The 27997-nt window shown below is 46.9% G+C and overlaps 1 protein-coding gene and 2 long non-coding RNA genes across 4 annotated transcripts; 1 reads left to right on the plus strand and 2 right to left on the minus strand.

The window, feature by feature from the left end:
- Positions 1 to 15: 15 nt before the first annotated feature.
- Positions 16 to 27984, minus strand: LOC125363764 (cytochrome b5). 2 transcript variants are annotated; one of them, XM_048363006.1, is made up of 5 exons: positions 27772 to 27981; positions 8766 to 8894; positions 7738 to 7767; positions 2213 to 2247; positions 16 to 369 (listed from the first exon to the last, which is right to left on the minus strand). In XM_048363006.1, exons 1-5 carry the CDS (start codon positions 27898 to 27900, stop codon positions 288 to 290), a joined length of 405 nt encoding a protein of 134 aa, XP_048218963.1. In that variant the 5' UTR covers positions 27901 to 27981; the 3' UTR covers positions 16 to 287. The 2 variants fall into 2 exon arrangements, with proteins under 2 accessions (XP_048218963.1, XP_048218964.1); XM_048363007.1 differs by lacking the exons at positions 16 to 369; positions 2213 to 2247 and adding an exon at positions 3522 to 3545 and having other exon boundaries at positions 27772 to 27984.
- LOC125363767 lies at positions 269 to 3883 on the plus strand. Its single transcript, XR_007213340.1, has 3 exons — positions 269 to 403; positions 1214 to 1216; positions 3834 to 3883. It is a non-coding gene; the product is annotated as an uncharacterized LOC125363767 (long non-coding RNA).
- Positions 10501 to 15561, minus strand: LOC125363765. The gene is made up of 3 exons (XR_007213339.1): positions 15548 to 15561; positions 13421 to 13425; positions 10501 to 11124 (listed from the first exon to the last, which is right to left on the minus strand). It is a non-coding gene; the product is annotated as an uncharacterized LOC125363765 (long non-coding RNA).
- Positions 27985 to 27997: the final 13 nt, after the last annotated feature.

Below are 27997 nucleotides of genomic sequence, written 5' to 3' on the forward strand. Positions count from 1 at the left end.
CAAACATGGTATGTTTTAAAAGCCAGATATATTTTAAAAAGATTATGCTTACAATAAGTAAATTATATAGTGAAGAAACATCAAAATGAAGTTGATGGATAAAAAGGCACATCTGAAAGGTTGAGTAGTAGACAGTTCTTTTTGTTCCATTTCGAATGTGGGAGGAAAGAGAAACAGACATATTGGAATTATTTTTTCAGGTGGTTTCAGACAGGGAAAGTGATTAACACTGGCTTCTTTTCTCCCTCAGCCAAGCTGGTCTCTTCTTCCTTGGTGTCCAGGGGTGATCAGGCTTCTGCCATGTAGAAGCGATACATCAGGGCTACGACCAGGGCAGAGATGGCTGGGATCACCCAGTTGGACCACCAACTAGAAAGATAGACACAGGATCAGTGACGGTGGCGTGACCCTGGGGTGAGCACCAGCCCCTCCCCCTGCGGAGAGCAGATCCCCCCGCCCCTCCTGGTTCCACTTCTGTAAACTTAACCTGGCTCCCCTCAGTCACTTCTACACACTTAGCCTGGCTCTTCCCCAATCATTTCTACAAACTGGATGGAGAACTCCCACTCCTTCTCCCAGCAGCACTGTCCAGCGGTGACTTCCCTTCTGACATGAAGCTCTGTCTTACCTAACAACAGGGCAACAGAAGTAACTACTCCTAATGTGTTGTTCTATCCCAATGCATTCATGAAGAAATCAAAATAGCTGGGTGCTGTGGCTCACGCCCACAATCCTGGCTGTCAGGAAGCTGAGGATCCTGGTTTGAAGCCAGCATGGGCAGGAAAGCCTATGGTACTCCTATCTCCAATGAGCCACCGCAAAGTGGGAAATGGAGTGGTGGTTCCACTGGTAGAGTACCAGGCTTCAGTGACAAAGCCCAATCCCTGAGTTCAATCCCCAGTACTGGCGGAGGAAAGGAGGGAGGGTGGGAGGGAGGGAGGGAGGGAGGGAGGGAGGGAGGGGCAGGCAGGCATTAGGTTGAAGATCACAAGCCTGAGTCACTTTTGGAGTCAACTGTCAGCAAGCTCCCCAGCCAAGGGCAGAGCCAGGCCCTGAACCATGAACTGGGGAGGTGGGGGAGGGGAGGGGAGGGGTCTGAACCCTGTGAGCACTTGGCGGCAACGTACATCCTGGCTCTGACAGTCTGAGATTCTGCTGTGGAAAGTCCCATCTTGATAACCTGTGCATGTGGTTTCTTAACAGAGCACTTAAGACGGTGGTCTACCTGCCTAGATTCACAGAAATGCATCATGTATGCACTATTCTACCTTGACCTGACAACTTCAATCAACTAGGAACCACAGATCATAAATCACATCAGGGACACAGCTGGGAATAACTTTGATGTAGAATTTTTAAGTTAGATTTGAGTCTCCAATTTAGTTTTCACTTCTTAGAAAGCAGAAACTAATGTAGTGACTTGAGGAACCAAATTGTGTATACACTTATTTTCTATCATAAGCTTTCAATTCCTTACTATTTTTCATCTATCGACCAATATAAAGGCTGAACATGTGAAAGGACTGCAAGTGTAATTTTTTGGGGGGAAGTCTCAACGGGGTGCTGGTGTTTTTAGTTTTCAATGAGGCCAGCGTGTCAAAGAAGAGTAAAGTGAGAAGTACAGCCAGCAAGCAGGGAATGTTCCAGAACACCGAGAGTCTCAAGGCAGTTTAATCTCACAGGATGAAATATAAGCATGTGGTTGCTTTTGGGGTCTGGGGGGGTGGGGGGGGAGGAGGGAGGGGCTATTATATAAGTCAACATGGTGGAGCTGCCAAAACTATTCATGAGAGTTTGGATTTCAATAAAGAAAGAAGTCCGTCTGTGTAACAAGTGAGTCCTGCTATGCTTGGATGACCTGGCTCAACTTTAGGATCAACTCCGTGACAAGGAAGAGTGAGCCAGCTCGGGGAAGGGAAGTCGCCACCATTTAAGAAGCCGGCCTCGCATTCAGAAGGGAGGAAAAGGTTAGCATGGCCATGGGACTCATCACCCGTGGGACTGCCATGTTTGTGTCTCGGGGGCAGAAGCAGCCCAGGGGCGAGACCTGGGGCCACCACGAAGGGTGGCAGGTGGAGCCAACAGTCTAGGATGGAGAGTGTCCACGGTCTGAGTGCTCATCGTGAGCGAGCTGAGGGAGGGGTCCGTGTGGAGACCACGGTCACACCCCGGCTTCAACCCGGTCCTGATTTAGGAGACAACCCCCACGTACCTGGAATTGGAATCGACAGTAGTGATGAGAGTGTCCTGGAACAGGGGAAAAGAGGTAAAGTTAAGTTGGCATCCCAATAGTCATTATTCCACGAAAGCCGGCTTTAAAATAAACTGTAACACTTTTCCCAATGCTACCTTAAGACTGTGGGAAGGGTAATTTCCATCACAAAGCTCTTTTTACTGAAATGTCTAATTTGTCTGTTTTCCAGAATAGAACTTTCCATATTTAAATTACTTTGTATTACTGGGATTATTTGAAAATGTTAAGTTATACTCTACATAAAATATCCATGTGGAATAAATAGACATCTAAATAACACTGAAACTGAAAACAGATACTCACATGCAAACACACACCCCTTCGTGGTCTTTATGGAAGAGCAATTTAGTCTTCAGAACCATGAAGTATGTAATTAAAAACATCAATTGCTTTATTCAAATCTAATAGGATGTAATCAAATACATTTACACTAAAAACCAAGGACTGTCATTTCACATTTGCACATTCCAGACTACCTCTTCTGAGACTCCTTTAGTCAGCGGTACCACCAAGATTCCTCTAACATCCCCGGCTGGCCTCAAGGATCACTCTGCCTGACTAACAAGGAAGAGAGCTCTGCCTTTACCTCCCAGCACTTTCTAGGAGCAGCCCTCCTTGTGAGGACCACGAAGTAAACTGACAACAGGGGAAGCTCCCCAAAGGGCCTAAGAACTGAGGTCTAGTGCTAGGTGCACTCCTGGGCTTGAAAATGTGTTAAGAAGCATTGTTTTAATAATCCACACCAGCAAAAGCGTAAGTGCTTCAAGCAAAAGGAGCCACAAGGGAGGCAGCCTCGCAGTCTGCAGCAGAGGTGAAAACACCACCAGCGCCGGCCGGTACAAATGGCTCAGCCTTGGAGCCTGAGATCTGAGAGCTAGTTCAAAGCCAGCCCAGGCAGGAAAATCCATGAGATTCCAACTAACCAGCAAAAAGGGGAACCAGGTGGAAGTGGAGATGTGGCTCAAGTGGCAGAACACCACTTGGAAAAAAAAAAAAAAAAGCACCAATACAACAGTCAGCTGCTTGCTCTGAGGTCACGCATCACTCCAGCCAAGCACAAGGCGCGTTACAGACGCTCAAGCATCACTCCAGCCAATCACAAGGCGCGTTACAGACGCTCAAGCATCACTCCAGCCAAGCACAAGGCGCGTTACAGACGCTCAAGCATCACTCCAGCCAATCACAAGGCGCGTTACAGACACCCATGCAAGCAAGGGCAGCAAGCTTTCAAGGAATCACAAGGCCAGCAGTTAGGACGCATACCAACCTTGACACACCGCCTTTAACGTTCCTGACACAGTCAAGGGGTAGGGGGTGAGGGGGGTAGGGGGAAGGTCAGTCATTTAAAAAGAAGACTTCACATTTATTATTTACTTAAGCAATTTTTAACCTTCAAGTCTATTAAAAAGTGTAACTACTGCATGACTATTTTTTTCAATTTTTTACACACGAATCAAATTAAGATGATTGGAAATAAAATCTGCAAAGCATTAATAAATGGTATTAAAAGAAAGATACAATGAGTCCTGGAACCAGAGAGCTCACTGAAGGTGAAATATTGCTGTCACACGGCAGTCAGGCGTGGCACAGCGGGCCAACCTCGAGGGCCCGGGCTGTGCCCTGGGTGGAGCACGTGCACGCATGCACCTTACCAAACATGCAGCGGCTCTGCAACCTCAACCCCCCTCCTCCCCACACACGCTCTCATGGCCCGGGTTGCGGGGAGGGCTGATGTCAGAACACTGCTATAAAGTTGAAATAGCCTTATCACGTGAAAATCCTTTCTAGCGAGTCAGGAGTCATGCAGATCCTGGTGGCAGGGAGGTTAAATAAATCACACGGCTTTTGTGCTCAAAGCAAGTCAGAGCGACCGACCACTTAGCACTTGGATGAAAAAGCCAATGACCTCCCAGCCAGTGCGCTCTAAGGGCCTTTGCTGGGTTGGTGGGTGGAGCGGTGAAGTGTATCCACAATGCACAGGGAGGAAAGCCGGCGGCTGCTGTGGCAACCTCTGCCACCTGCTTACAACCTGGAGAGTTTCCAACTTAGAATAATAGTTTTAAAAGGATCACCAAGTAAATTGCTGTAAGAGAGCCAGGTAAACCAATCAGTATAAAGCATGATAAGCTCCTATAAAAACATGGATCCCAACGAGCTTTTCTGCACATCAGTTATTTCATGTTTAGGTTGATCGAACTTACCCCTCTCCTTGAAAGTTTTCTCTCAAAGTACTAACAGTGAGCCAGCGCTGAGGGCTCACACGTATAAGACAGGAAGACTGCAGGTAGAGTCCAGCCTGGGCAGAAAAGCCCACGCAACCCTTTTTGCAACCCAACGCTGCACACGGTGGAACATGCTTTTCATCCCAAACTATGCGGGAGGCTGAGACTGGCAGGATTATGATTCAGTCTGTGATCTCAGCAAGATGGGAGGTGGCTCAGATGCACGTTTTTGGAAAGAAGCTGGATCCTATCTCAAAAACAGGGCGGGAGGCATGGCTCAAGAGGTAGACCACCCAGCCTAACATGAGACTCTGAGTTTAAACCCTAGCCTAGTAGGATAACAAAACAAAGTACTAACAATGACGGCTTCATGAGGAGTCCAGGGCCAACAAAACTTATGCGACCACAACTGGTTGCCCGATGCCCGACCTTCAACATGGTGCTTAACTGAGTTCTGTATTTTCATGGGCTTGGCAGGTCTGTATTGAGAGCCAGGTAAGAAGAGTTGCTGTAACAGTGCTTTGAAGGTTATAATGAAGAAAGAATATTGCTATCTATCACTCATATCTTCCACATAAGCAAACTGAACATGTATAATTAAAAATGCATCATTTCTATCCCTATTTTAATTTGGCAGCTGAGCACGCTTTGCTCAGGCAGGTCCAAGCTAATAATCTTTGGTGCATCTTACTTTACTTTATTCAAGTAGATATTTTAGGTAGCCAACTTTAAATTTTTTTTTTTTCCTTTAGCAGTGCTAGGAACCAAACCAAGCCTTGAATCTGCCAGGCAAGCACTGAGCTACATCTCTAGGCCCAAGAAAGCACCATTAAGGAAAAAACAGAAATCACAGCATGGTGGGCATTTTCCAGCCTAGAGATAAGATGATCACACAGACAGTTAAGAAATACCTCAGGACTCACTTCTGTTCTGATAAACTGAGTGTACAAGACAGAGAAAACTGGTCATGCCTCTCAGATAACCGAGTTCCCATCCTGCATTCCTCTAGTTTCTGTTCAAAGTCACAACACAGAAGATCTTCTTTTTCCAAGAGAATACTCAAGTTAGTCCATCTGTAAAATTTCTGAAGCTAGTGAAAATGTCTACTTTTAAATAAAAGTCAGCATGAATCAGACTGCAATGCCAGCCTGTATGCCTGGCAGGTTGACCAAACACCAGCCACTGTGATGAAATGAAGGCAAAGGGCTTTACCCAGAATGCTGCTTGCTCTGCCACAATGCAGGCCGACTTGTCCTTTGATGTCGAAAGCCCCCATTCCCCGAGTCCAGCATGTGGTGAACTTGCGCTGTTCCCACAAATATCTCAAGGATCAAAGTGATGGGCACGTTAAACAGAAAAGTAAACCAAACAGGACAGCAAATGGTAATCAGCCATCGGTACCACACAGAGCTCAACACGCCTACCTAACAGCACACCCAAGGCATTCGTGAGGGAGGCTCATCCGCAAGCCAGGACCTGCCCTGCACACTGGGAACCTGGGGACCACGGTTGGCGCTCGGCTGGCTAGCAGCAGATCTAAGTTCAGGTAACAAGCTCCCTCAAAGCCTCGGGTTCCTCGCGGCTAAACAACTTACACCAAAACTATTAGCACACTGAGCACCTGATAGGGAAAAACCAAAAAAGACAACTTCCTGACACACTTCAGAAATGGAACAAGCCCTTGGTGTATCACACAGACCTTTGGCTCTCACAAGCATGGAATTCAGTCTTGTTTAGAACGGGAAAACATAAATGAAATTACTTGCAACTAAAGAGCACTATGGGAGATTTTATTGGATTTGGGGTGAAGCCCACATGGAATTTCTGCTCCCGCTTTGTGCCGGAATGACCAGGTCCTGCCAGGCACGGGTGGTTCACGCCTGTAATCCTAGCTGCTCGGGAGGCTGAGATCTAAGGATCGTGTGTAGAAGCCAGCCCAGGCAGGGAAGTCCATGAGAATCTTTCTCCAGTTGACGGGAGAAAAGCCCTAGGTGGAGCTGTAGCTAAAGGGGTGGTGCACTCGCCTTGAGCAAACACAAGACAAGGTGCCGATCCGGTCAGCACAGCTCTTCGCTGTCTCTACAATCTCAAGGATCCTGCTGACTGCGCTCTCTCTAGCAAAACCAAGCGCACACGCCAAAGCAGAGAAATCCAGCCTTCTGTGGCTTGTTTGAAGCCAAGTTCCCCGCCCCTCCACTCCCCATTTTATAACTAAAGGACAAGAATTAAGTTGCTTGCTTGTACTTTTTAGGAACTCTAGCTGTTCCTGCAAATATAAGTAAGAAGGGCAGCTCGGGAGCAGCTCGTGAACACCTACGACATCCCAGAGATACAGAGAAGGAGGAGACAAGGGCAGTGCCCTCATCGATTTACATAAAAATGCTTTGACTCAGTTCTCTAAAAATAAAGTTTGTGTCAAGTCTTCCAGAAGCACCGTGCTTCGGTGTTTATTTGCGATCTAGATCTTTCCTGCCTGGAGATTGAGCCCAGAGCCTCGTAAATGCTAAGACAAGCACTCTACCACTGACTCAGTGACAGCCTTAGATAGAAGTCAAAAGCATTTTTACAGACCATTTCTTTAAAAACAAGTAACAAGTATTGTTATAAATATGCTCTAAGAACTATTGGAGCCACAGTGAGAAACACAAAAAAAACAGCTGCCTCAACAGGGAAAAGTTTTCTTCTATGCAGAAGGATGCATCATCAGCCAAAAAATCTGGCAAGGATGCACCATCAGCCAAAATCCCAGCATGCAAGCAGACAGAGCAGGTACTCTGCTGGGATACTGAGTTCTAATGCAGCAGGCCCCGCCCCTCCGCTCAGATTGGTTGAGCTCAGGTTCACAATCTGCTTGTGACTGGCTAGCTTGACTAGGGTAGTGTGTATTTCCGAAAGGTGATTCTGAAATAAGGTGAACAATTCACAAGTTATCTCAAAACAGCCCACACCCTCCGCCATTTCTAAACCAGTCTTGGAAAGAAACCAACAAAACCTTACATTTTTACAAATCCTTTCTTATCCCAAGGCAGTTGCTCTTTTCCTTAAGAAGAGCCTCACCACCAGACCAAAGCAGAAACTTTTAAGCAATATGCTTTCATAGAAAAGGCATTTTTTTCTTACAGTACTGAGAGCTGTGCAAAAATATTACAAAATATCCCAAGTGGTTCATGCACATAAAAACATCTACACATGGAACCAATTGCTCATTAGGTACAATGACGATCTCCCTCCCACCAGCACACTCCAGGGGCCCGCACTCACCGAGGGCTTGGGTAACTTTGCTCTGTCGTCCTGCAAAATAATTAATAGAGAGTATTAGGAATGCAAGAACATCTATGGAAAGTCCCATTTCCAACGCGCTCACTTTAAGGGTTTTTCTCTTTCAGTACCATTTAGTAATCAGCATTTTTAGTTCAGCATTCAACTCTTTGTAAACATCAAGTTTGTTGCATCTGACCTGGCAGCAAAAATGAACAGGTTTCGTGCCAAGAGGTATTTGTCATCTAGAGTTCCAAAGTCTACCATTGTATGTGCGACCACCCAGATTATAAGCTGATGTCTATGGACTACTAGACGGTCAGACATCAAGCAGTGACCTTTAACTCAGGTGACAGGTGACCGGCAGACATTTATCTCTTACAGTACTGGCTCCTGGCCCCTCCTCCAGCCTCTGGCTGATGCCCATAATGTGCCAGGAGCAGGAAAGCAGAAAGCAGAGCCACAGGGGAACAGAGAACAGCTTGATGCCTGGCCTGGGGTCAGTATCCTTCCAGGTCCCCACTCCATCCCAACAGCGTAGTGCCCAGGAGGGAATCTCCCCGTGGAGGCGTACAACTGCCACAGAGCACCCTGAGGTCACGGGACAGCCCGTGTTTCTACAACAGCCCAACGCAGCCAGTGTTTCCCCAAAGTTCACCCAAGAAGATGTTCTCAAAGGTCTGACAGTGAGCAGGAAGAAAGCAAGGTTTTAGAATTAAAACATCCTCAGACTGATGAAACTAGAATGAATTTCTTAAGAAAACTATCGTGTGTCTTTTATTAAAAAAGAGGAAAGTGAGCTCTGGATGGTTGACATGCCTGCTCTGTGGAATCAGGCAGAGGGTGAGACCCCACCCCAGGATTCTGACTGAGTGCTCGCAAGAAATGCAGCCGGCCATGCAGAGGAACTTATCTGTGACAAAAACAGTGTCCTCCACTCAGGCGAGCTGCTTCTGCTTTACTCCTCCCTCCTCAAGATGTGTGCAGACGCCAAGCGGGGCTTGGGGGGTCCTGAAGGAGACAGTACTCACTGGGTGCAACTCCCCGATGATGAACGTCTTGGACAGTTCTCGAGCGTCGGTAGAGTGCCCCACGTCCTCGAAGTTCTCCGTAGCATCGCCGCCAGCCTGCTCTCTGAGGACTTCTTCCCCACCTGGATGCTGTTCAAAGATACACAACACACACTTACTTCCCCCCAGCCAAATGAGGTGAAAGGGAATGACCAAGGTATTTAGGCAAACAAGCTGCTGAAAAGAAGTCACAGGCAACAATGTGGACTCGATCACAAGCTCCTTTGCACTGGATTTCCATCCAGCAAACGTGCAGCAGGCCTTCCTCAGTACCGTGCTTCCCCGTGCCACTGCCTGGCAACCAACGCCTCAGAAGCCATCTTTGAAGCCTAGCTAATGTCTGCCTGGCTCTTCCAAATGCTCCCCTTCGTCCACCCCAAGCTGGCCCTGGCTGAGTCCTCCTCCTGAGAGGCTCTCAGTCTGTGTGTGCTCACAAGAGAGAGGTGCACAGCCATTCCCTTTGGGGAGCACACTTACACCTGCAAGGGAAACAGACAGGGAGCAGGCTCTGCAAAGCGGAAGATACTTTCCAGAAGGAAAAGTGGGATGGGAGGCTGCCATCAAGATAAACTACGAAATGGGGAAACGAGAGCGAACGGAGGTGACAGTTCCCCACGGGGAAAAGGGGGAATGACCCTTCATGCACTAAGGGCATTTATTGCATTAGCTGCTTGAACCAGAGAAACAAAGGACTGCGTGCAGAGAGGGCTGTCCTCTAAGATGACCAACAAGCGGCCCAGTTACTGGACACAGTGATGAGATCTAGACACTTTCCTGCAAGGGAAGGTGTTCTCACACCAACCAAGCAGAAAGAAAAATAGCTCTTGGTTAAAAGAAAATATTCCTTAAATGGAGGTCAAGGATTATCTTAGATCATATTCCCCCTGAGGCTGAGAAAATCATGTATAAAGGTCCAACAACAGAACAATGGCATAGTTGACTGCTGAAAGTTCTTAATTTCTCCCAATAATGGAAAACAAAGATATCTACCCTCGTAGAAAGGCAGGTTCTATGTTAAAGCTTGTTCCTCCTCCTACTTGTTCAAACTTAGGGAGTGCTAATATCTACTATTTTTAGAGACCAGACATGGTGGTTCACGACTTGAATCCCAGCTACCAAGGAGGTGGACTTTAGGAGGAGGAGAATAACTTGAGGCTAGCCTAGGCAAGTAAACCCCATCTTAATGAAGAAACCAAGTGTGTCTATGGTCTAAGTTATGTGGGAGGCACAGGTAGAACTGTGATCTGAGGCCAGCCCTGGGCAAAACCAGGAGATCCTATCTGAAAAATACCTAAAGCAAAAAGGGTTAGAGGCATGGCTCAAGTGGAAAAATGCCTGCTAACAAGTATGAGGCCCTGATTTCAATCGCTAGGACTACCAAAAATAAAGGAGAAGGAAGAGGAGAAGGGAAGGAAGGAAGGAAGCAAGGAGGGAGGGAGGAAAGAGGGGCGAGGGAGGAAGGAGAAAATCTATTATTTGTTCTCTTTGTAAAAACTACTCATTTACATGGCGGAAAAAACTGGAAAGCACTAGAAGGAAATAAAAATCATCCCTACCTTGCCATCTAGAGAACTGGATAAATACCATATATACTATAAATGCTTATGTATACATTGTGCTAAATAATAGGAACCAGATGAGACTACATGGGTAGAGACTGTGCCACTACTGCAACCACTGAATAAACTGTGAACCTCAGAAAATAAAGTGATATTTATCTCACACAGCTCTTGAGAGTTAAGATATGTGTCTGGCATACCTATGCTCAATAACATTTCTCAACATTACTGTCTTTGCTCATTGTGATTCACCATGTGTAGCCATTCCAAAACTCACTGCAATACCTCTTGCTGGAGGCATCAGGATTAGTAGAAGTCTACTCTGACACAGAAAGGTTCAGATAAGCCTCCTGGGCCGTGGGGGCGGAAACGGGCTTTGTTGGTTCTAGAACAGTCTAAAACTGAGGATCCGAGAAGCAAGGCGGTGAAAGGTGCCTAGTGACTGAGGCACCCAGCACTCAAGTTACATAAATGCAGCGTGGTGCCCCTTACCAGCTCCTCACTCATGTCGGACAGGTGAGGACAGACATTCCATCTGCACTCAGTCCCCATGATTCAGAGCAGCCTGTCTACCAAGGACAATTCCAATGAGGATAAAACCATTGTCTTGGACTTCCCTCTGTGAAGAGTCACAAAGCAACAGGTGACTAAGACAGAATTCTGAACTTGAAAGTACTGAAGTGGAGGAGCACACATTGTGTCAGTTTCATAGTCGTCTTCAGCTGAAACTGAACTGCAACAGGACAAGCCCTCACCTCAACCTCTGACCAAGGATAGAAACAGCACGTGGATGCTATTGTCCATCTCTGGTTTATACCTGGTGTAAACTATTTGCCAGGCGATTTTCAAAGGAAAAAGGGGAAAAGAAAGGGAAATATCCTGGGTTACAGCAGTCTTACTGACTACTGATGAAAAAAATTTAAGTACATAAAAGAAACTAACAGCCATAAAAACTGGTACCTAAAGTATTTGTACTATATCCTAAACACTTAAAAAAAAAAAAAAAAGAACCAGTAAGAAAATCAGAGCCTAAAACTGGAGTGGCATATTTAGGACAGAACCATTTTTTCTTTATAAGACAATGAAGATAATTATTACTTGCTTTTTCAATATTTACTATTTCCTTTATAAAAGTACTTATGAGAAACATACATATACAGAGTCAGACAGGCACAAATATGCATAGACACACACAGACACAGACACACACGCGCGCACGCCACAGAGAAAGACAGAGACACAAAGCCCTTACTGTCATAACCTAAGTCTAACTAATGATGTTTTAATACCTTGCAAATTGTCCTGCCAGTGTTTTCATCATCTTGGTTGCTCTCAAGGATTAGCATATGACAACTCTTTGTATCCCATCTTTGGAGTAGGTTACAGAACTGGGGAGTCACCCACAGAAAAGGTGAGCTTTGAAAAAGGAAAGTAACCAGTGAGTGAAACAATCTGATGGTCAGTCACGCAGGAAGCGCAGAGGTGAGGGAGGAGGTTAAATTCTCCCAGAACTGGAGCCAATGCAGTGTAGGCTCCACCTGGTGACATGGGAGGCAGATACCTGTCCACCACCGAGCTCTCCTCATCACATCTCTACCCACCCCGCTCCGCAGTGGCCAGGGGCAGGGGAGAACTCAGAAGCAAAGGTGGGGAAGGAGGTCAGGAGACAGGAAGGAGGACCTGTGAGGACAAAGCAAAAGACAGCAATGGGAACACACAAGCCCTCCCCTCCTGAGTTCCACCTTCACCATAAAGTCTGTTTATCCAAAGGAGGAATTCTTTTGTTTTTCTGTCTTTAAGTTCGGGTTGACTCACTCAAAAAAGACACATCAAGTATCCCCCTAGGCCAGACATATTAGTAAGGAAAGATGGCCCTGGGAGTTCATGGTAACAGGTGAAATGTGAGCAATCCTCAACTAACAGCAAGAGACTTGAAACTATATGGAGATTACAGGGTGTGAGGAAGGGGAGGGGCAGGCCAGGCCACACAGGGCTCGCAGACCTCCATAAGGACTTGGACCTTTGTCCTGTGAGCAATGGGAAGTCCCTGGAAAGACCTACAAAATCAGGTAATGTATTCCAGCCTCCAGAGTGAGAACAAACACCAGGGACAGGAGAAAACGGGGAGGAATTCAGAACCCCAAGCAGGAAATGAAGGTGGGTGGCTGAGGAACAAGAGAGAGCAATTCAGGACCCCAGGCAGGAAATGAGGGTGGCTGAGGAGCAGCTGGAGGACTCAGAGGCGTGAAGGGTGTCTACATATGGAAAGGGAGGGGGAGGCTGGGAGGGCGGGGCTTCCTGATGGTGCAGAGAGAGGCACAGAGAACAGGCAACGTGGTGGCTCAGACTTGGATGAATGCACCACCAAATGTTTACAGGACTCCAATGGAATGCATGATGATGTCGTCAACTGCTGAGAACCGAGAAGAGAATGGGAATCCTGGAAAGTGACCTGGTTTAGAAGACATACTGGTTACTGAAATACCTGTCCTACTTCACTATTTAATAAGACATAGAGTGCCACAGCCCAATTCGATACTAAGAGCATTTTTAGGAAGACAGGGTATCTACAGGCTATGCTTTCCTATTCCAAAAATCCAAAATGCCCTCAAATCCAAAACCTTGAGCCAACATAACATCTTAAGTGGAAAATTCCATACCTGACCCCATATGTCAGGTTATAGCCAAACACAAATACACAAACATTATTGTTTAAAATTACCTTCAGGCTATTTGTTTAGGGAATATTTGAAACAAATAAATTTCATATTTAGAGTTGGGTCCTATCACTAAGACACAAACGTATGAAGATGCAAATATTCTAAGAGCTAAAACCTGAAGTATCTCTGGTCCCCAGCACTTCCAGTAAGGGAGGCAGGGAAACCCACACATCACTGCATGATGAACAGTTAATGCTGACCACCAGATCCCGATGTTTCACCAGGCTTTATCCTGCTCACTGCCTGAATGCTGTCACCAAAATTTCCCATAATGGGCCTCTCTTTTTTAATTTCCAGGAAAACACTCTCCTAGCTTCGCTTCAGCCTTCCAGACCACCACAGCTGCCTGAGATTCTCCTCCTGCCCAGCCCTCCACCATCCCTTCTCCTCTAGTCACAGTAGCTCTCCCGGTGATCTTGTTGATTATCTGTCCACTAATGAATGACCTAGCTCTAGATTCCTCCCACATACAAATCTAACTTAACACCGCCACTCAATACCAAGGCACAGCCCAAGCATAACGTGAGTTAAACCAAGCGTTCCATTCCCCTTCCTTAAATACCCTCTTTCCCGGTCTCCAATCTTGGTTAATGCTGCTACTGTGTTCCCAGTGACTATGACCTACAACCTAAAGTCAGATTTCATTCCTCTTTCCTTATAACCCCACGCCATCAGCCAATCTAGCTGGTTACATTCGAAATACATTCAGAATCTCCTGCCTTCTCGCCACCCTAAACCCACCCACGTTACTGGCATAGAAGCTAGAGCTGTCAAACAAGTCTGGTGCTTCCTTTCTTCTTCCTACAACCTGTCTTTCATACGTGACTGCCGTGAGGCCTTTTAAAAGATGGCCTGGTAATCTAGGAAATGAATGGTGTCAGTGCAATAGCCTAGCGCAGAAAGGAAAGGATAAGAGTGAAAGACAAAATAGACACCCCATGGGTGACACACGAAAGATGAAGGGTGCCCATCCAATCTTGGCCATCTCCTCCTACAAGGCCCTCTGGCACGCTGGACACGGCACGTCGGACTTCCAGCAGCCATCACACTTGCCAAACTCACCCCCCCCCCCCGAACCCTTTGGTGTGGGGACCCGCCTTCCACTGGGGATGCTTGTAACCAGACAGCTCCGAGATCACACATGGCTCACACTGTGCTCCCATGGCAGCTTTTCGGAGCCCCCGCGGCCTTTCTGCCTACCATGACCCTCTACTACTGTCTCTACCCCTCCTCACTTATCACTTCATAGCACTCAGTACACCTGAAGTTACATTTCACATCTGTTTGTAGTATTCATGGGGATGGAAACTTTTGTCTGTTGTTTCTCCCTAGTCCATGGCCTACTTCAATTCCTAGTTCCATGCCTGCAAGAAAGTAAATGAGACAGACACAGATCTTTAGACATCAGTTTCTGAATCACTAGGTCAGTTGCCTGGAACCTTCTCCTTCCAACACATTCATACAATTCCTCTTCCCCTGACCTATCACAGTTCTTACTATTCAGATCTTGTGATTTCATACCTACCGGTTGCCCAATTCCTTTAATTAAAATGTTTATGGTCTACTATGCTCAATGCATTCAGGACACAAAAAGTCCATGAAACCCAACGTAATGTGGTCCTGAAGCACCATGCAATTCTCTGGAGCATAAGAGAAAACACAAAGAAGACCCATGGCTGTCCATGAATGACCACATGTGGCTAAACATGGAGTGCCTGTGCTACGAGGTGTGACTCTGAACCACACTCCCTGAAGGGCAGATCAGATGTGATCGAGCACAAGGTTTCATCACAGCAGTAATGACTCATAATTAACTCTATTCTGCATTTTATAATGCATGATAAAAATGGACCTATGAAAACTGGAAAAACAAAAGAAACATACATGCTATTCCTGATAAAGGAGCCTCAACAAATAGAATTTGTATTAGTTATACAGAGAATACTTTCTTGTTAAATGTCCACAGATGTTTACAATATCTCCTAATCAATCTTACCCCATCACTCTCCCTCCTCCATGTCAATAAATAAATTCTTAATAGGAAATTAATAATCTCAAGAAGAAAAAAAAAACATGGCTAGAGAAGCCAGTCATTTTGGATTCAGATTTGCAGCTGGCCACTAATTACCAATTACTTAAAAATCACTGGCGGAGTGAAAAACCATCCCCAGGCTCATTCTTTATGAGTTTCTGTTTCTATGACCATTTTATACTTTCTTGCATTCTTCACCCAGAAAAATTTTAAAGTCTTAATTTTAATTGGATTTTAACAGTTATCTATGCTAGTGATATTCCTTAACACAAATAACTTCTTGGGCTTGACACAGAATAATATTTTTGTTCAGTAGTTGTCCTTAACCTTTAGAACTCCTACATTCTAGTGGGTTGGGAAAAGCCAGTCAATGAAGCCAGCCAGGGCCTCTTATGTAGTCTACAGCTCCAGCCACCAACTGGTTTGTCTCACGCCAGCCCCTCACCCATTCTCTGCTTTCAGATCAGTGCTCATTGTTCTAATATATTTCTCCCTCCGCCATAACATGTATTAGCTGAGAATGGACAGTAAATAGAGATATGAGAGTTCAACCTCCCTTGAGGCTGAGTACCCCAGGTGATTAAATTCTGGCAAAGAGAAGGCAAACAGATGTGCCTGTAGAATCTTCCAGAGGTCTTTCCTTTGGGATGCTGCGCCCTTTTTGCCACTCTTCCTTTTCTCCTTCATGCTGTTGTTGCCTGGACAGGAACACGGCCCTTGAGCCGGGCCATTGCTCCTGGCTGGCAGGGAGGGAACTGGCTGTGTGAACTCAAAGACATGAAGGAACACAGCAATCACAAAATCCTGAGACAGACGAACCAACAAGCTCACACCATGTTCAGGCACAGTTATTTGGTTTCCTCTGAGCCGAATCCTAGTGACTATCTACAGCAGTTATTCAATCAAGACAATATAGTCTGGGATTAATAGGGAGAACGAAGGCACAGCCCTGAATTCTGAAACTTAAGAAATTAACAAGCCACACCAGGGAAACTGTCTTGATAAATAGATAAACACAAGGAGAGCCGCCTGGAATTGTTGACTCAACAATGTAGGTATTCTAGAAAAGTAAGAACTTAATTTGAGCCCAAGGGAAGTACAGTATAGGCCTCAGCTGGTTGCTATCAGATATTCAAAGCTGGCTTGGGATTAGAGACTGTTTTAAATAGAGAAAATCACGTGAGGCTGGACGCCTAGTACTGCCCCAGGCACTGGAGCCACAGACTGTTAGGACCTTCTTGAGGCTGGCGGGGAACACAACAGGACACACCGGGCTACAGAGGGGCTGATCCACCATGGGGGGGGGGGGAGCTGGGACCTGGGGGGCATGGAGGCTGACCCAGGCATGTCCTGCCAGCCCACTGTCATCAGGAACCTAGGCTTCGGGACACCATGGTGACACAGCACAGTCTCTGCTCGGCACAGTCATCAATGAGAGCATCGTGGCTGGCAGCACAACAGCCACGGCACGTGGCACCATCCAGCAGGACAGATCAGAGCCATCCCGGGTGCTGCGCAGAGCCTGGTCCAGCCCGCTCCCCCCATCAGCAGCTCCCGGTCCCCGGGCCGCAGTAACTTAGGAAGTCTGACCTCCTCCACGGCTTCGAGCCAGGCTCGAAGCATGGGAGTGAGCTGCAGACCCTGACGCAAGTGGTAGGCTAAAGATTAAAACCTTGGAAGGCCAGTTTCAAAGGACCTTAGGACCTTCAAGGACAAATGTACAGATGGAGGAAGTGAGAAGCCAGAGATGATAATGCCCAAGGCCCGCCACAGTTCAGGAAAGAGGCTGAGTCAGGACCAAGGGTCCAGCTTTTGGTTCAACTCTCCTCAGGATACATGAGTTAAATGAGCATTTGTGTATTTGTGAGCAAAGTCACTTTATATACAACAGATACCTTAAGCCTAAAGCTTCTTCAAAAATTTTCCTTTTGAGCATTTGGAAGGAAATCTTTTTTTGCTAAATTTAATTTTGTCACTTGTTCCAACTTCCTGAAATTCACCAACTATTTGAAACTGTATCTATCTCTGTCTCTTTCTGTCACACACACACACACCCCACTATACACTTCTATGTCAGGGCTCCAAGTGGCTACAAGATAGATCCTGTTTTTAAAAAAAAAGGCACCACGAGGCATGCACATTACACCTATGTTACAAAATACATCAAGTGAGTGCTCTGTCCTCTCTAAGACTTCACTTAAGACCAAACACCAGAAGTAACCTTTGGCACTTACATGTAATGCTACATGGATCAAAAGTCCAACTCTGGAATTTCAAACAGGCTTTTTCATTTCACTTAACACTGCCAAAAGGGCGGGGGGGGGGGGGGGGGAAACTAGAACAGATTGTCCAAAAACAATGACTAGGCAAAAAAAGAAAAGCAATTAAAGAAATGATCTGTAACAGTTAAACCAAATATAAAAACAATTCTACTTGAGTCTGGAAACAGAGTTCACACAAGATTTCACATAAAACACCAAATGTTCCTAACCATTTCTGGATTCTGTTTTTCTCTAAAACAGCCAGGCGTAACGACTTCAATGTTGGTTTGAGAACACTTCGTGGAGCTTCTGCCAGTCCCTCTTGTGTAAGCACTTGCATGGAGAGAGCATGGACTGGCCCCAACTCGAGAGCTTTGTCAGTCTGGATTATTAGCCACTGCCCTTGAAGATCTTGCGATGACACGGGAGGCCCATCTATGCACCCACAGGTTCAGCTACTCACTTGCGGCATCTGTGGGGTGCTTTGCCAAGCTCTGTGGTTCTCAAGAGGAGAACATCGAGGTTCCCATCCTCAAGGAGTGAGTCGACTAAGAAAAATGACCTGTAGCTAGACAACAGCTAAGCGTAATGATCACCTGGTACAGGAGTCATGGCACAAAAAGAAAAACAACAAAACCAGCAGAGCAAAGGCCGGCAAGAGTTTACCCTGTAAGAAAACAGCCATCCGAAGGCCAGGACGGAGAGGGTGAAGGCCTGGTCATGGAGAAACACACGCAGCTGTGAACAGCGGGGAATGCATGGCCCCGAGTGAGGCCGGGTGGGCTCTGGTCTTTCCTGGGGAACTTACCCTGGAGAGACTGGACAGGAAGAGAGCTCCCCAGCCATACAAAGAAACACCTGCACTTCACCCCACACCTCCCATCCTTTGTTTCCTTCTTGCTCTCAACCCCTCTTCTTTCCATTCCAGCAGCCAGGGAAGCAATGCAGGGGAAAGGATGACAGGAACAGTGATGTGCACTCAGTGACAGCTAAGTCCGTACTGGGAAGCGGTCTGAACGAGCAGTCAGTGTTGTCAGCCTTCACCACAAATCCAGGAGTCGGGGATTACTATCCTCACCCTCCTGTTACGGACAGAGGCTGAGGCTCAGTGTGACAACGCTCATCAGTGAGGAGCAGGGGTGGGAACGCAGGCAGGCCGACTCCAGACCAGGGCTCCGTAGGTTTACAGGAGAGGCCACGTTCCTGAGACCCCAGCCTGCTGGAGCTCTGAGCCCCACAGGTAGGTACTGGCCGACCCTCCTGACCTCTCCAGATGCCCTCTGGTGCCCCCCTCCCCAGCTCAAGGTTGCCCTGAGTTGCCCAGAGAGCAGCTGAAGAAATTGCTCTGAGTGAGGAGGTCCCAGGACCCACTGCAGCCGGGAGGGGGGTCAAAAGTGAGCAAACACTCCTGGAAGTCCTCCCTCATCCTTCATGCTGCTCTTCCTTTCTTTCCTGAACAAAGGCCTTGCACAATGCCAGCCCTGTATTCCTTGCTCTGGGATTATGTCACAATCCAGATTGGTTTTCTGTGTGTGTGCTGGTACTAAGTGAGGCTTAAACTCAGGGCCTGGGCACCATTCCTTAGCTTTTCCACTGACGGCTAACATTCTACCACTTGAGCCACAGCTCCATTTCTGGCTTTTTGGTGGCTAACTAGAGATAAGAACCCCACAGACTTTCCTACACGGGTTGGCTTCAAATTGCGATCTTTAGCTCTCAGTCTCCCGAATAGCTAGGATTTACAGGTGTAAGCCACCAGCAGTACCTGGCTCATAATCCAGATTTTTATTAATATAAAAAGAAAAAGTCATACTGCTGTTAAATGCTAAACCGTCTAGGAGCACACATGTCTGAGATCACATTATAATATCACACTAGCAAGCGCCACTTGTGTGGAAATGGTGGTGGTTGGGGAGGGAGTAGTCAACAAGACTAGGCAGAGAATGAGCTGGCCTGTGTTCCTCCACAGAACTCTCCTCCTCCCATTGGGAGGTCCTCTGTTGAGCACCTACTGTATGCTGGGCCCAGAGCAAGAAGCTTGCCATCTGGAACACAGCAAGAAAGCATGGTAGACAGCACAGGACATGGAGAGGATTCCCTCTTTCAGCAAAGAGACATGCAACTGGGATCTGAGGAGAACACACACCAGGGACATACAGGGCAGGCCAGGAGGAAAGTGGATCGAAGGTAGAACAAAGGTCTTACAGCAGAAACAAGCCCGGCTGGTTTGAGAAACACAGAAAGGGTGTGGTGGGAAGGGGGATAGTGTTACCAGCTGAGGGGGAGAGGCTCACAGGGCCCATCCACCCAGCGCTGGTTAAACCAGGGCAAAGAGTTGGGATTTTGTTTTAAATACATCAGGAGAGCACTGAAAGGAATGAGGCAGAGGAATGACGGGCTTTTCTTTCACAAGACGAAGTCTATTTTTAATGGACAGTGCATAGCTAATGTAGAACTAGCATCTACTGTTTAAGCTGTAAGCTGGAGAGGCCAGTGCAGCTCTGAGGAAGGCCATGCTGAGGGCTTATGCGTGTGGGAGGTCCCGGGAGGCGGGAGAAAGGGGCTAAGGCACCTGCTCACAGTCCACAGGGGTGTGCCACCCAGCAGGAGTGGAACACGAAAAGAGGGGGAGCTGAAGGCAGGAGCCCCATGAGGGGTCCTCCGGGCAGTATGCTCATGCTGCTCACGAGGTTTCCAGGGAGCAAAGGCTAAGGCTTGGGGGCGGGATGGGCTTAATCTCCTCACATGCTCTGCTGACACATGCGGGCAACCTCCTCCTGGATGGAAACCATTTGATGCTGAGCCAGGCCCAGGGCTTGCCAGACACACACTCTGAAAACCTTCCATGAGAAACCAGAATGGCTGCTTTCCTCCTCTAGGTTCTGAAAGTAGCACAGCTAAGTGACAACAGACAGAAACAAACGTATCTCCCCACCTTCCCCTGCCAAACGTTTAGTTTTTGTTCCATCTCTGCAACGGTCACAGCTCCTCGGGCTTTTCCTCTGGTTCCTGCAGGGAACTCCCAACCAGAGCAAAAACCTCAGTGCAGAAGAGACCCTGGTTAAAGCTGTGTGGCTTACCTTCCCAAGAGCTCCTTGGACCTCCAGGCTGAGGCGTAGCACAAAGGGCTAGAGCTGGGCCACTTAGGCAGGGCAGGGTTTCTACATTACCCAAGTTTAAAAGTACAAAGTTGTATGCACCAACAGCAGTTGGTATATTATCTAGCACCTAAAAAATGACCAATAAATATCCATGGCCAGAGGTTTATTATCAGTTCACTGGGGACTTGCAAGGGGGAGGGGAGACTTTAAAGAATGACATTTATTTATACTTCCTAAGGAAGAGGGTGAGAGGAAAAAACAGGCTTGATTTGTTTTGTGTGCTAGCCAGTGATGGACGCAGCTGCACAAAGCTTGATGAATAGCAGTCAATAATAAACAACAAGTTGGAAACTGACACCTCCCCCCCCCCAACACACACACAGCCACAGAGGTGGCCAAGTGATTCCAACATGTAGTGTCCCCAGCAAGCCAGGCAGGGCTTACCTCACCGCAGCCTAGCTGTGTGAAGGGCACTGGCTTCCCCTTTCTCCTCCCCTCTCCCTAACAGTGGTGCTGGTTTGAATACAGGAATCACGTGGACAGTCTAGAGACATCAGTGAAGGCAAGAAAGTGATTCTACCCCCCCCCCCCCCCCCGCCTTAATCCATCCAGGTATCAGCTCAGTCCTAACCAGACTGCACAGGCCAGATCCACATAGCCAGGGGGAACTGGTTTGCCTCACCTATAATCTCCAAATCCTTCCCTTGGTTCCCTGGCTAAAACTTAACAGAAGACACAGGCAGTCAGTAACGAATACACAAGGGTATATATTTCCATGAAAACTAAGCCCCAAGGAATGCCAGGAAAGAAAATAATCTATTAAGAAGAGCCTGGCATGGTGGCATATATGCCTGTAATCCCAGCTGCAGGAGACTGAGATTGGAAGATTCACAGTTTGATGATGCAGCCTAGGCTAAAAATTAGTGAAACTCTATCTCAACAAATAACCTGCGGGTCACGGTGCACTTCTGTAATCTCAGCTACAATGAAGGATTGTAGTAGAGGGCAAAAGCTTGAGACCTTACTTGGGAAGCAAAGAAAGTAGAACTACCACCTAGCAAGTGCAAGGACACTGGGTTCTAAGTGAAGAACGGCCAAAATGTGAAAAAGAGGGAATGGCTTTAATGTTCCTCTTCAGCCTGGGCCTGCTGCTCCTGGACCACTTTTCAGATGGCTTTGAGCCTTAAGACAAGGACCAGTGCCTATAATCATGGCTATCTTTTATAGGCTAAAAATTCACTTTTAAGATAATGTATCTGGGGCTGGGAATATGGCCTAGTGGCAAGAATGCTTGACTCGTATACATGAAGCCCTGGGTTCGATTCCCCAGCACCACATATATAGAAAATGGCCAGAAGTGGTGCTGTGACTCAAGTGACAGAGTGCTAGCCTTGAGCAAAAAGAAGCCAAGGACAATGCTCAGGCCCTGAGTCTATGCCCCAAGACTGGCAACAAAAAACAAAACAAATAAACAAAAAAAAAAGATAATGTATCTGCTAAATTTACCTGTTGAAAAAATGTTCCCATACATTTCCATTTCTGATTAAAAAAATATCTATGCCCAAATAATGTAGGGTAAATCACATGGTGAACAAGTTTCTCAAGTTACTCAGAGAACTAAGAGTAAGAATCAGAAACCACATGAGCCCATTACTTCAGTAACCCACAACATAATTCAATGAAAAAGTTACTCTGTGTCACCCACACAGAGGGGAGTGAGGATCAAAGGCGTCCTACCCAGCCAGGCAGCCAAGGAAAACAGAACCACTGAACCACAGGGGTGTCCACAACACGGCACTCAGCAAGAAGAGCAGCCCAAAGAGCACCTTTGAATACACAGAGAGGGTTTATGTTTAAAAGCTCAACTGTGCATGGGATGCATTCCTAGAAAGTTGTATTTCAGGTATTTTTATTTTGAATAATTTCTTAACTAGTGGATGTTATAATTTCTGAGTTATGTTTCCACCAAATAAATACTGGAGGTTCCACATGATAAAAAAATTAATGATAGCGCCAGATGCTGGTGGCACACATCTATGATGGTAGCTAACCAGGAGACCGAGACCTGGAGGATGGTGGTTTAAAGCCAGCCCAGACACAAAAGTCCTAGAGACTCCAAGGCCAACTCACTAGCAAATTCCACACTGGAGGTGTAGCTCAAGTGGTAGCGCCCTTGCCTTAAGCAAGAAAGATAAAGGGGCTGGGGATATGGCCCAGTGGCAAAGTGCTCGCCTTGTATACATGAAGCCCTGGGTTCGGTTCCTCAGCACCACATATATAGAAAAAAGCCGGAAGTGGAGCTGTGGCTCAAGAGGTAGAGAACTAGCCTTGAGCAAAAAAAAAAGAATCCAGGGACAGTGCTCAGGCCCTAAGTTCACGCCCCAGGACTGGCAACAAAAACAAAACAAAAAATTAAAAGAAAGATAAGCAAGAGCCCAAGGCCTTGAGTTCAACCCAGGTACTAGAAAAACAAAACAAAATGAGACAACATAGACTTTGGAGCTGCCAGTGTTAAAGCACACCTGTAATTTCAGCTATTCAAGAGGCTGCGGTTGTAAGATCTCAAGTTCAAAGCCAGCTTAGGCAACTTAGTGAGAGCCTGTCTTAAAACAAAATAAAAAAGCAAAATAAATAATAAAAACAAAGTAAAATAAAATAAAATATATACAGGTAGGGATGTAGCTCAGAGGTAGTATATTTGTCTAACAGGCACAAAGACTTGAGTTTAATTCTAGTACAATCACCCTCCTCCAGATTAGTCACTAGAATGCCTTTCTGCACACACTCTTACAAGTGACCTACCACATAGCATTCCCTGGTGTTCCCAGAGCTGATGCAGGCAGGGGTAATGCAAGTCTCCACTTTCGCAAGAGGAATGTAACTTAGGAATTACCTGCCTTGCCCTAGTCCACTTTCAGAGTGCTAAAACCTGGGTGGACTTTCCTGACCCAGGCCAACACCTTTCCACTGTCCAGGTGGGGCCTGGGCTGCGCAGACTCCATTCAACTAACAAACAGCACTTGGTACAGTCTCCCTCCACCTCACCCCATCCTCCAGGACTTCTGGGAATAGACAACCACAGGAAGTAGAAATCAGAGCAGAATCAATTCTCTGATTTAACCAAGCTGGCCAGCACAGCCTGCGCTCCCTCATTTATAATTATCATCCACCTTGAAAATAAGCACAAAACAAAAAAGCCAAGAGTCTCGGTGATATTCTTTTCCCCTGTGTCAAAACAAAGCAGCCCCTTGGAATCTCTTCTGAAAAGTAGCAACTGGTTATAAAAACAAAAAATAGAAATACACAAAAGACCCACAGATTCACATTTCCCAGGCAGCCTGGTGTGATGTAGCTATTCACCTAAGATGCTTGAGGGTGCCCCCACCCAGATCTCCTTACTGTTCCTCCTGGAAGGTTTTTAAACTTGTTACCAAAATACGTAAGGTAAATAATAATACTGGTACTTTACACTCATCACATGCAAGGGCAGCATTGGTGGCGTAAGGACATGAACCTGCCTAACCTTGCACAAAGCAAAGGCACGGCTATTGAACCCGAAATAGGAAAGACCTAAACGGATACCTATCCTGGTTTTCACAATTAAAGGTATGAATCTTAAATACTTTCACTCTCTTCCCTGATCTTAAGTTATCAGTGGTCCCCAGAATCAGAACTCCATAGTCTATGCAGGGTGGACAGCCACGTTCTGTGAGAAATAACAGCAGGTAAGTCCCCCACACCTCCTTAGCACTCTACAAAAGCCAATGTGTGTTGAACACTGGTGGCCCACGCATGTATTCCCAGCTACTCGTGAAGACGAGAACTGGGGATTGTGGTTAGAAGCTAACCTGGGCAGGAAAGTCTATGAGACTTGTGTATCAACAATTACCCGCCAAAAGGTGAGAAATGGAGCTGTGGCTTGCTCACGTGTGGAGCAACAGCCTTGACCAAAACAGCGATGTGACAGTACTCCTGCTGAATTCAAGTCCCAGTACCAGCACACACACACACATTCACACGCACGTGCAAGCATAAAGTCGGTGTGAGTCATAAGCTTTTGCTTTTTCAAAGCAGAATGCTGTCAGAGGATAGTAAAGATTTGACTCAGAATGCCAGGATAACTAGACAATTTCTGCTGAAATAAATTTCCATTTCTATAATAAAGGGAGAGAGGACAATTTGCTTCTTAAGTATTTTCAGAAGGCATCATTTATTCCACAAACACCTTAATTGAACAGTAACTAGTAGAACTGTTATATAATGCTCTTCTTCTCTCCCTTCCACAGCTCTAATGTACACTGAATAAAATACTACTGCCCAAATGACAGGAGGAAACTGTAAACTTCTTTACCCTACCCCTATATGGCTAGTATTTTCATCTCAAACAGCGGTCCTTCAAGCTCTATAATCATATAGTCACATACGACAAGATTCAGCTTCACAAATATAAACTCAAAGACTAGAAGGCAGGATTAAAAATAAGCTAGTTCAAAATGGATAGGCAATAAGGATCCTATTCTTGTCGGTAGGTATCAAATCATAATATCAAACCATAGTCAAACACCTGCTGCTAGATTGCCATTAATAATCAGCCCCCCTAGCCACCCCCCTTTTTGGATATCTGCCTTTCCCCCTGCACAGTAGGGCAGTTTTGTTTCAGAAGGACAGAGCTCAAATTGCACAACTCAACTTCAATCTGTAGTCTCCACTGGAGACAAGATTTTCATAATGTACCTCCTGTTTCAACATCCTATACTGGATGTATAGTTTTACCTGAATGCATGCATACACAATCAGCTACAAATGCTGCTGCAGAAAAACAAAAAAATCAGTCCCCTATCTTAACCACTTCCAACAGAGTTTACAAGTTAACAGAAGCAGCCACCACAGTGGTGTGTGTTCAACCAGCTCCACTTTGTAGAAGCTGGCCCTCAACACAGGCAGGCAGGCACCTTCTCCTCCCATGTGACAAGTGAGGAATCTGAGGTGCAGGGCAGCAGTCCCTCCTGAGCCCACACCACATCTGTGCTCAATACAAATCAATGTATGAATCAGTGATATTCTGAAAGACAAGGAGAAAATACTCAGCCACAACAAAGTTTGTCAAAACAGATAAGGAGATTCAGAGTCTGCGGATATATTGACCATAATGACACAAATTCATTTTATAGATAGGAAGGATGCCCTCCACCAAAAAAAGAAAAAAAATCATATTTTCCTGCCTGGGCTGGCTTAGAACCTCAATCCTCAGATCTCAGCCTCCTGAGTAACTGATATTACAGGTGTGAGCCACTGGTACCTTGCTTATTTTCTGTTTTTTGAAGCAGGGTCTAACTCTCCAGCCGAGGCTGGCTTGAACTTGTAATCCTCCAGTTGCTGCCTCCTAAATGTTATACACCACCACACCAGGATTCTGGGGCCTTGAAACGCAAACCAAAGGAGAAAAGACAGGGAAAGGAGGAAGACATTTTTGAAGTAACTGGAGAAAAGTAAGCACTGACTAGGCACTGCTAGATGATGTTAGTTAGGTAATTAAATAATTATGTTAAATTTGATAGATATGAGAACTGTTGGAAGAGTTGCATTTTGAAATATGTTTACAATTTTCTTTAACATTTTCTTGACAAAGCTACAGCAGACCAACACGAGGACAAAGAGTTATCAGCCAAAAATATCAACAGTGCCAAGGTCTAAAGACCATGTTTTATTTGGAGGATAATAGATGATATTTGTTTTACAGAAACAAAAAGTCAAAGTACACAGTACACGTTTATACCATGGGAGATGGGAAGGGAGAATTCCAGATGTTTGAGAAATTATAAAGGCAAAAACACTCTCTAGCTAAGCAGAAGGGAGGACAGACCTGACTGCATGCTGTAAACCACTCCTAACTAAATGAAAAGCCTGCTTTATCTTGTGGTACTATGCCAAATCACAACGGAAGCGTAAGATATCTTACAAGGAAATGCCAGGCAAGTGGCTCAGGCCTGTAACTCTAGCTACTCAGGAAGCTGAGATCTGAGGATCTCTGTTCAAAGCCAGTCAAGGCAGACAAATCTGGGGAAACTTTTACCCCTAAGTCACCAGTGAAAGCCAGAAGTGGAAGTAAGGACCAAGCTAAGAAACATCGACTCCACAGATAAACTTCTGTGCTGTTTTTCTCTGAGAAAGAGAGCTTTCTCAATTTCTGCTGCCTTCATTCATTTCCCGCCCCCCCTCCGCCAAAAAAAACAAAGTAATTCCCATCACTAAACATACTCTCATTATTGAAGAGTAGTGGAAAAGTGTTGAGTCATCAATCAACACACACACCAAGCCATAAAATACATCCAGGGGTAGTAAAGTCAATGATTAGAAACACTCCTTAGATTACACAGCAAAAATTATAATCTAAGGCAAAGTTTAGCCAAGGGATGTCTCCCTTTTGAGTTGAGCGGTTATTTTACAACTTCCAAATATGCCTGAGGATCAAGTCCCCGGGGAGGCAGAGGTAGTCCACAGAACTGAGCCGATCCTGTCTCGGGACCTCTGAACCTGGCTCGGAAGTCACTCTGGGATGAGGTTAATCCTCACTCAGTCCCTTCGGGGTAGGCAAGGGTGAGGATGGGCCTAAATATGGTCGGGTGGGGACTATGGGTGTCAGGAGAGAACGGATCAAGTCCCATCCTGGGACTGCACGACCCCACAATTCTGGGGGTGCGTGTGCGTACGCGGGATGCTCTCCTCCCGTGCCTGGCATTCCGAGGGGGACTTGACCCCTGTCCTCGCTGGAGAGCTTTCTATTCAAACTCAAGAGCAAAAGGAAAAGAAAGCCCTGTTCGCAAAGAAACGTGCCCATTCCCTAAGTTACGTAACTGGACGTCACCTTTACAATGACGACTTGAAAAATAAAACCCTCGGGTGGGTAGCTGGTCTCCCCTCTCTCTAGCGGGGCGTTCCGGGTCCGGGGAGGGAGCTCCGGGCCCCGGAACGGCCGGGCCCACCCAGCAGCGGCTCCCGGCGCTCTCGCTCGGGGCTGGGGCGGGCGGGCGGGCCTCCGGGCGTTACCAATCCCTGCGGGCCGGGCCGGGAGGACCCCCGGGGTGCACCCGGAGGGGCGCGGGGACCCCCGCGTGCCCGCGCGGGGCAGGCTCCGGGCCGCGCGCCCACCGGTGCGCACGCGGGGAGGGGGTCGGGCCTGGGTGTGCACGCGCGGGGACGCTCCCCCCGGGGTGCGGACGGACCTCGCCCGGGACCCCACCCCATCCCCATCCCCCCCCCCAGCCTCCCCCGCGGTGGGGCCGCCCCCACTCACCTCTTCCAGAAACTTGGTCAGGTCGTACACCTTGTGATGCAGGATCACCCAGGTGCTCTTGCTGGTCTTGTGCTGCGCTATCTCCTCCAGGGTGTAGTACTTCACCGCCTCGCCGGCCTTCTCCGCCATCTCGGAACGCCGCCGCCGAGCTCCGGGGGACCCTGCGCACTCAACCGCGCCTGTCGGAGCCGAGCGCGCGTCCGCGACACCGCCGCCTAGACCATCC

This window comes from Perognathus longimembris, chromosome 15 (assembly GCF_023159225.1).
Source record: "Perognathus longimembris pacificus isolate PPM17 chromosome 15, ASM2315922v1, whole genome shotgun sequence".
Classification (NCBI taxonomy): Eukaryota; Metazoa; Chordata; class Mammalia; order Rodentia; family Heteromyidae; genus Perognathus; species Perognathus longimembris.

Bases quoted from the DNA above. Each gene is read 5' to 3' on its own strand.
- LOC125363764 (XM_048363006.1), bottom strand. From the start codon at position 27,900: ATGGCGGAGAAGGCCGGCGAGGCGGTGAAGTACTACACCCTGGAGGAG. The intron at 2,248-7,737 runs GTGAGTGCGGGC...CCCCTGTTCCAG, and splicing joins CAAAGTTACCCAAGCCCTCG to GACACTCTCATCACTACTGT. The intron at 370-2,212 runs GTACGTGGGGGT...CTATCTTTCTAG, and splicing joins ACTGTCGATTCCAATTCCAG to TTGGTGGTCCAACTGGGTGA.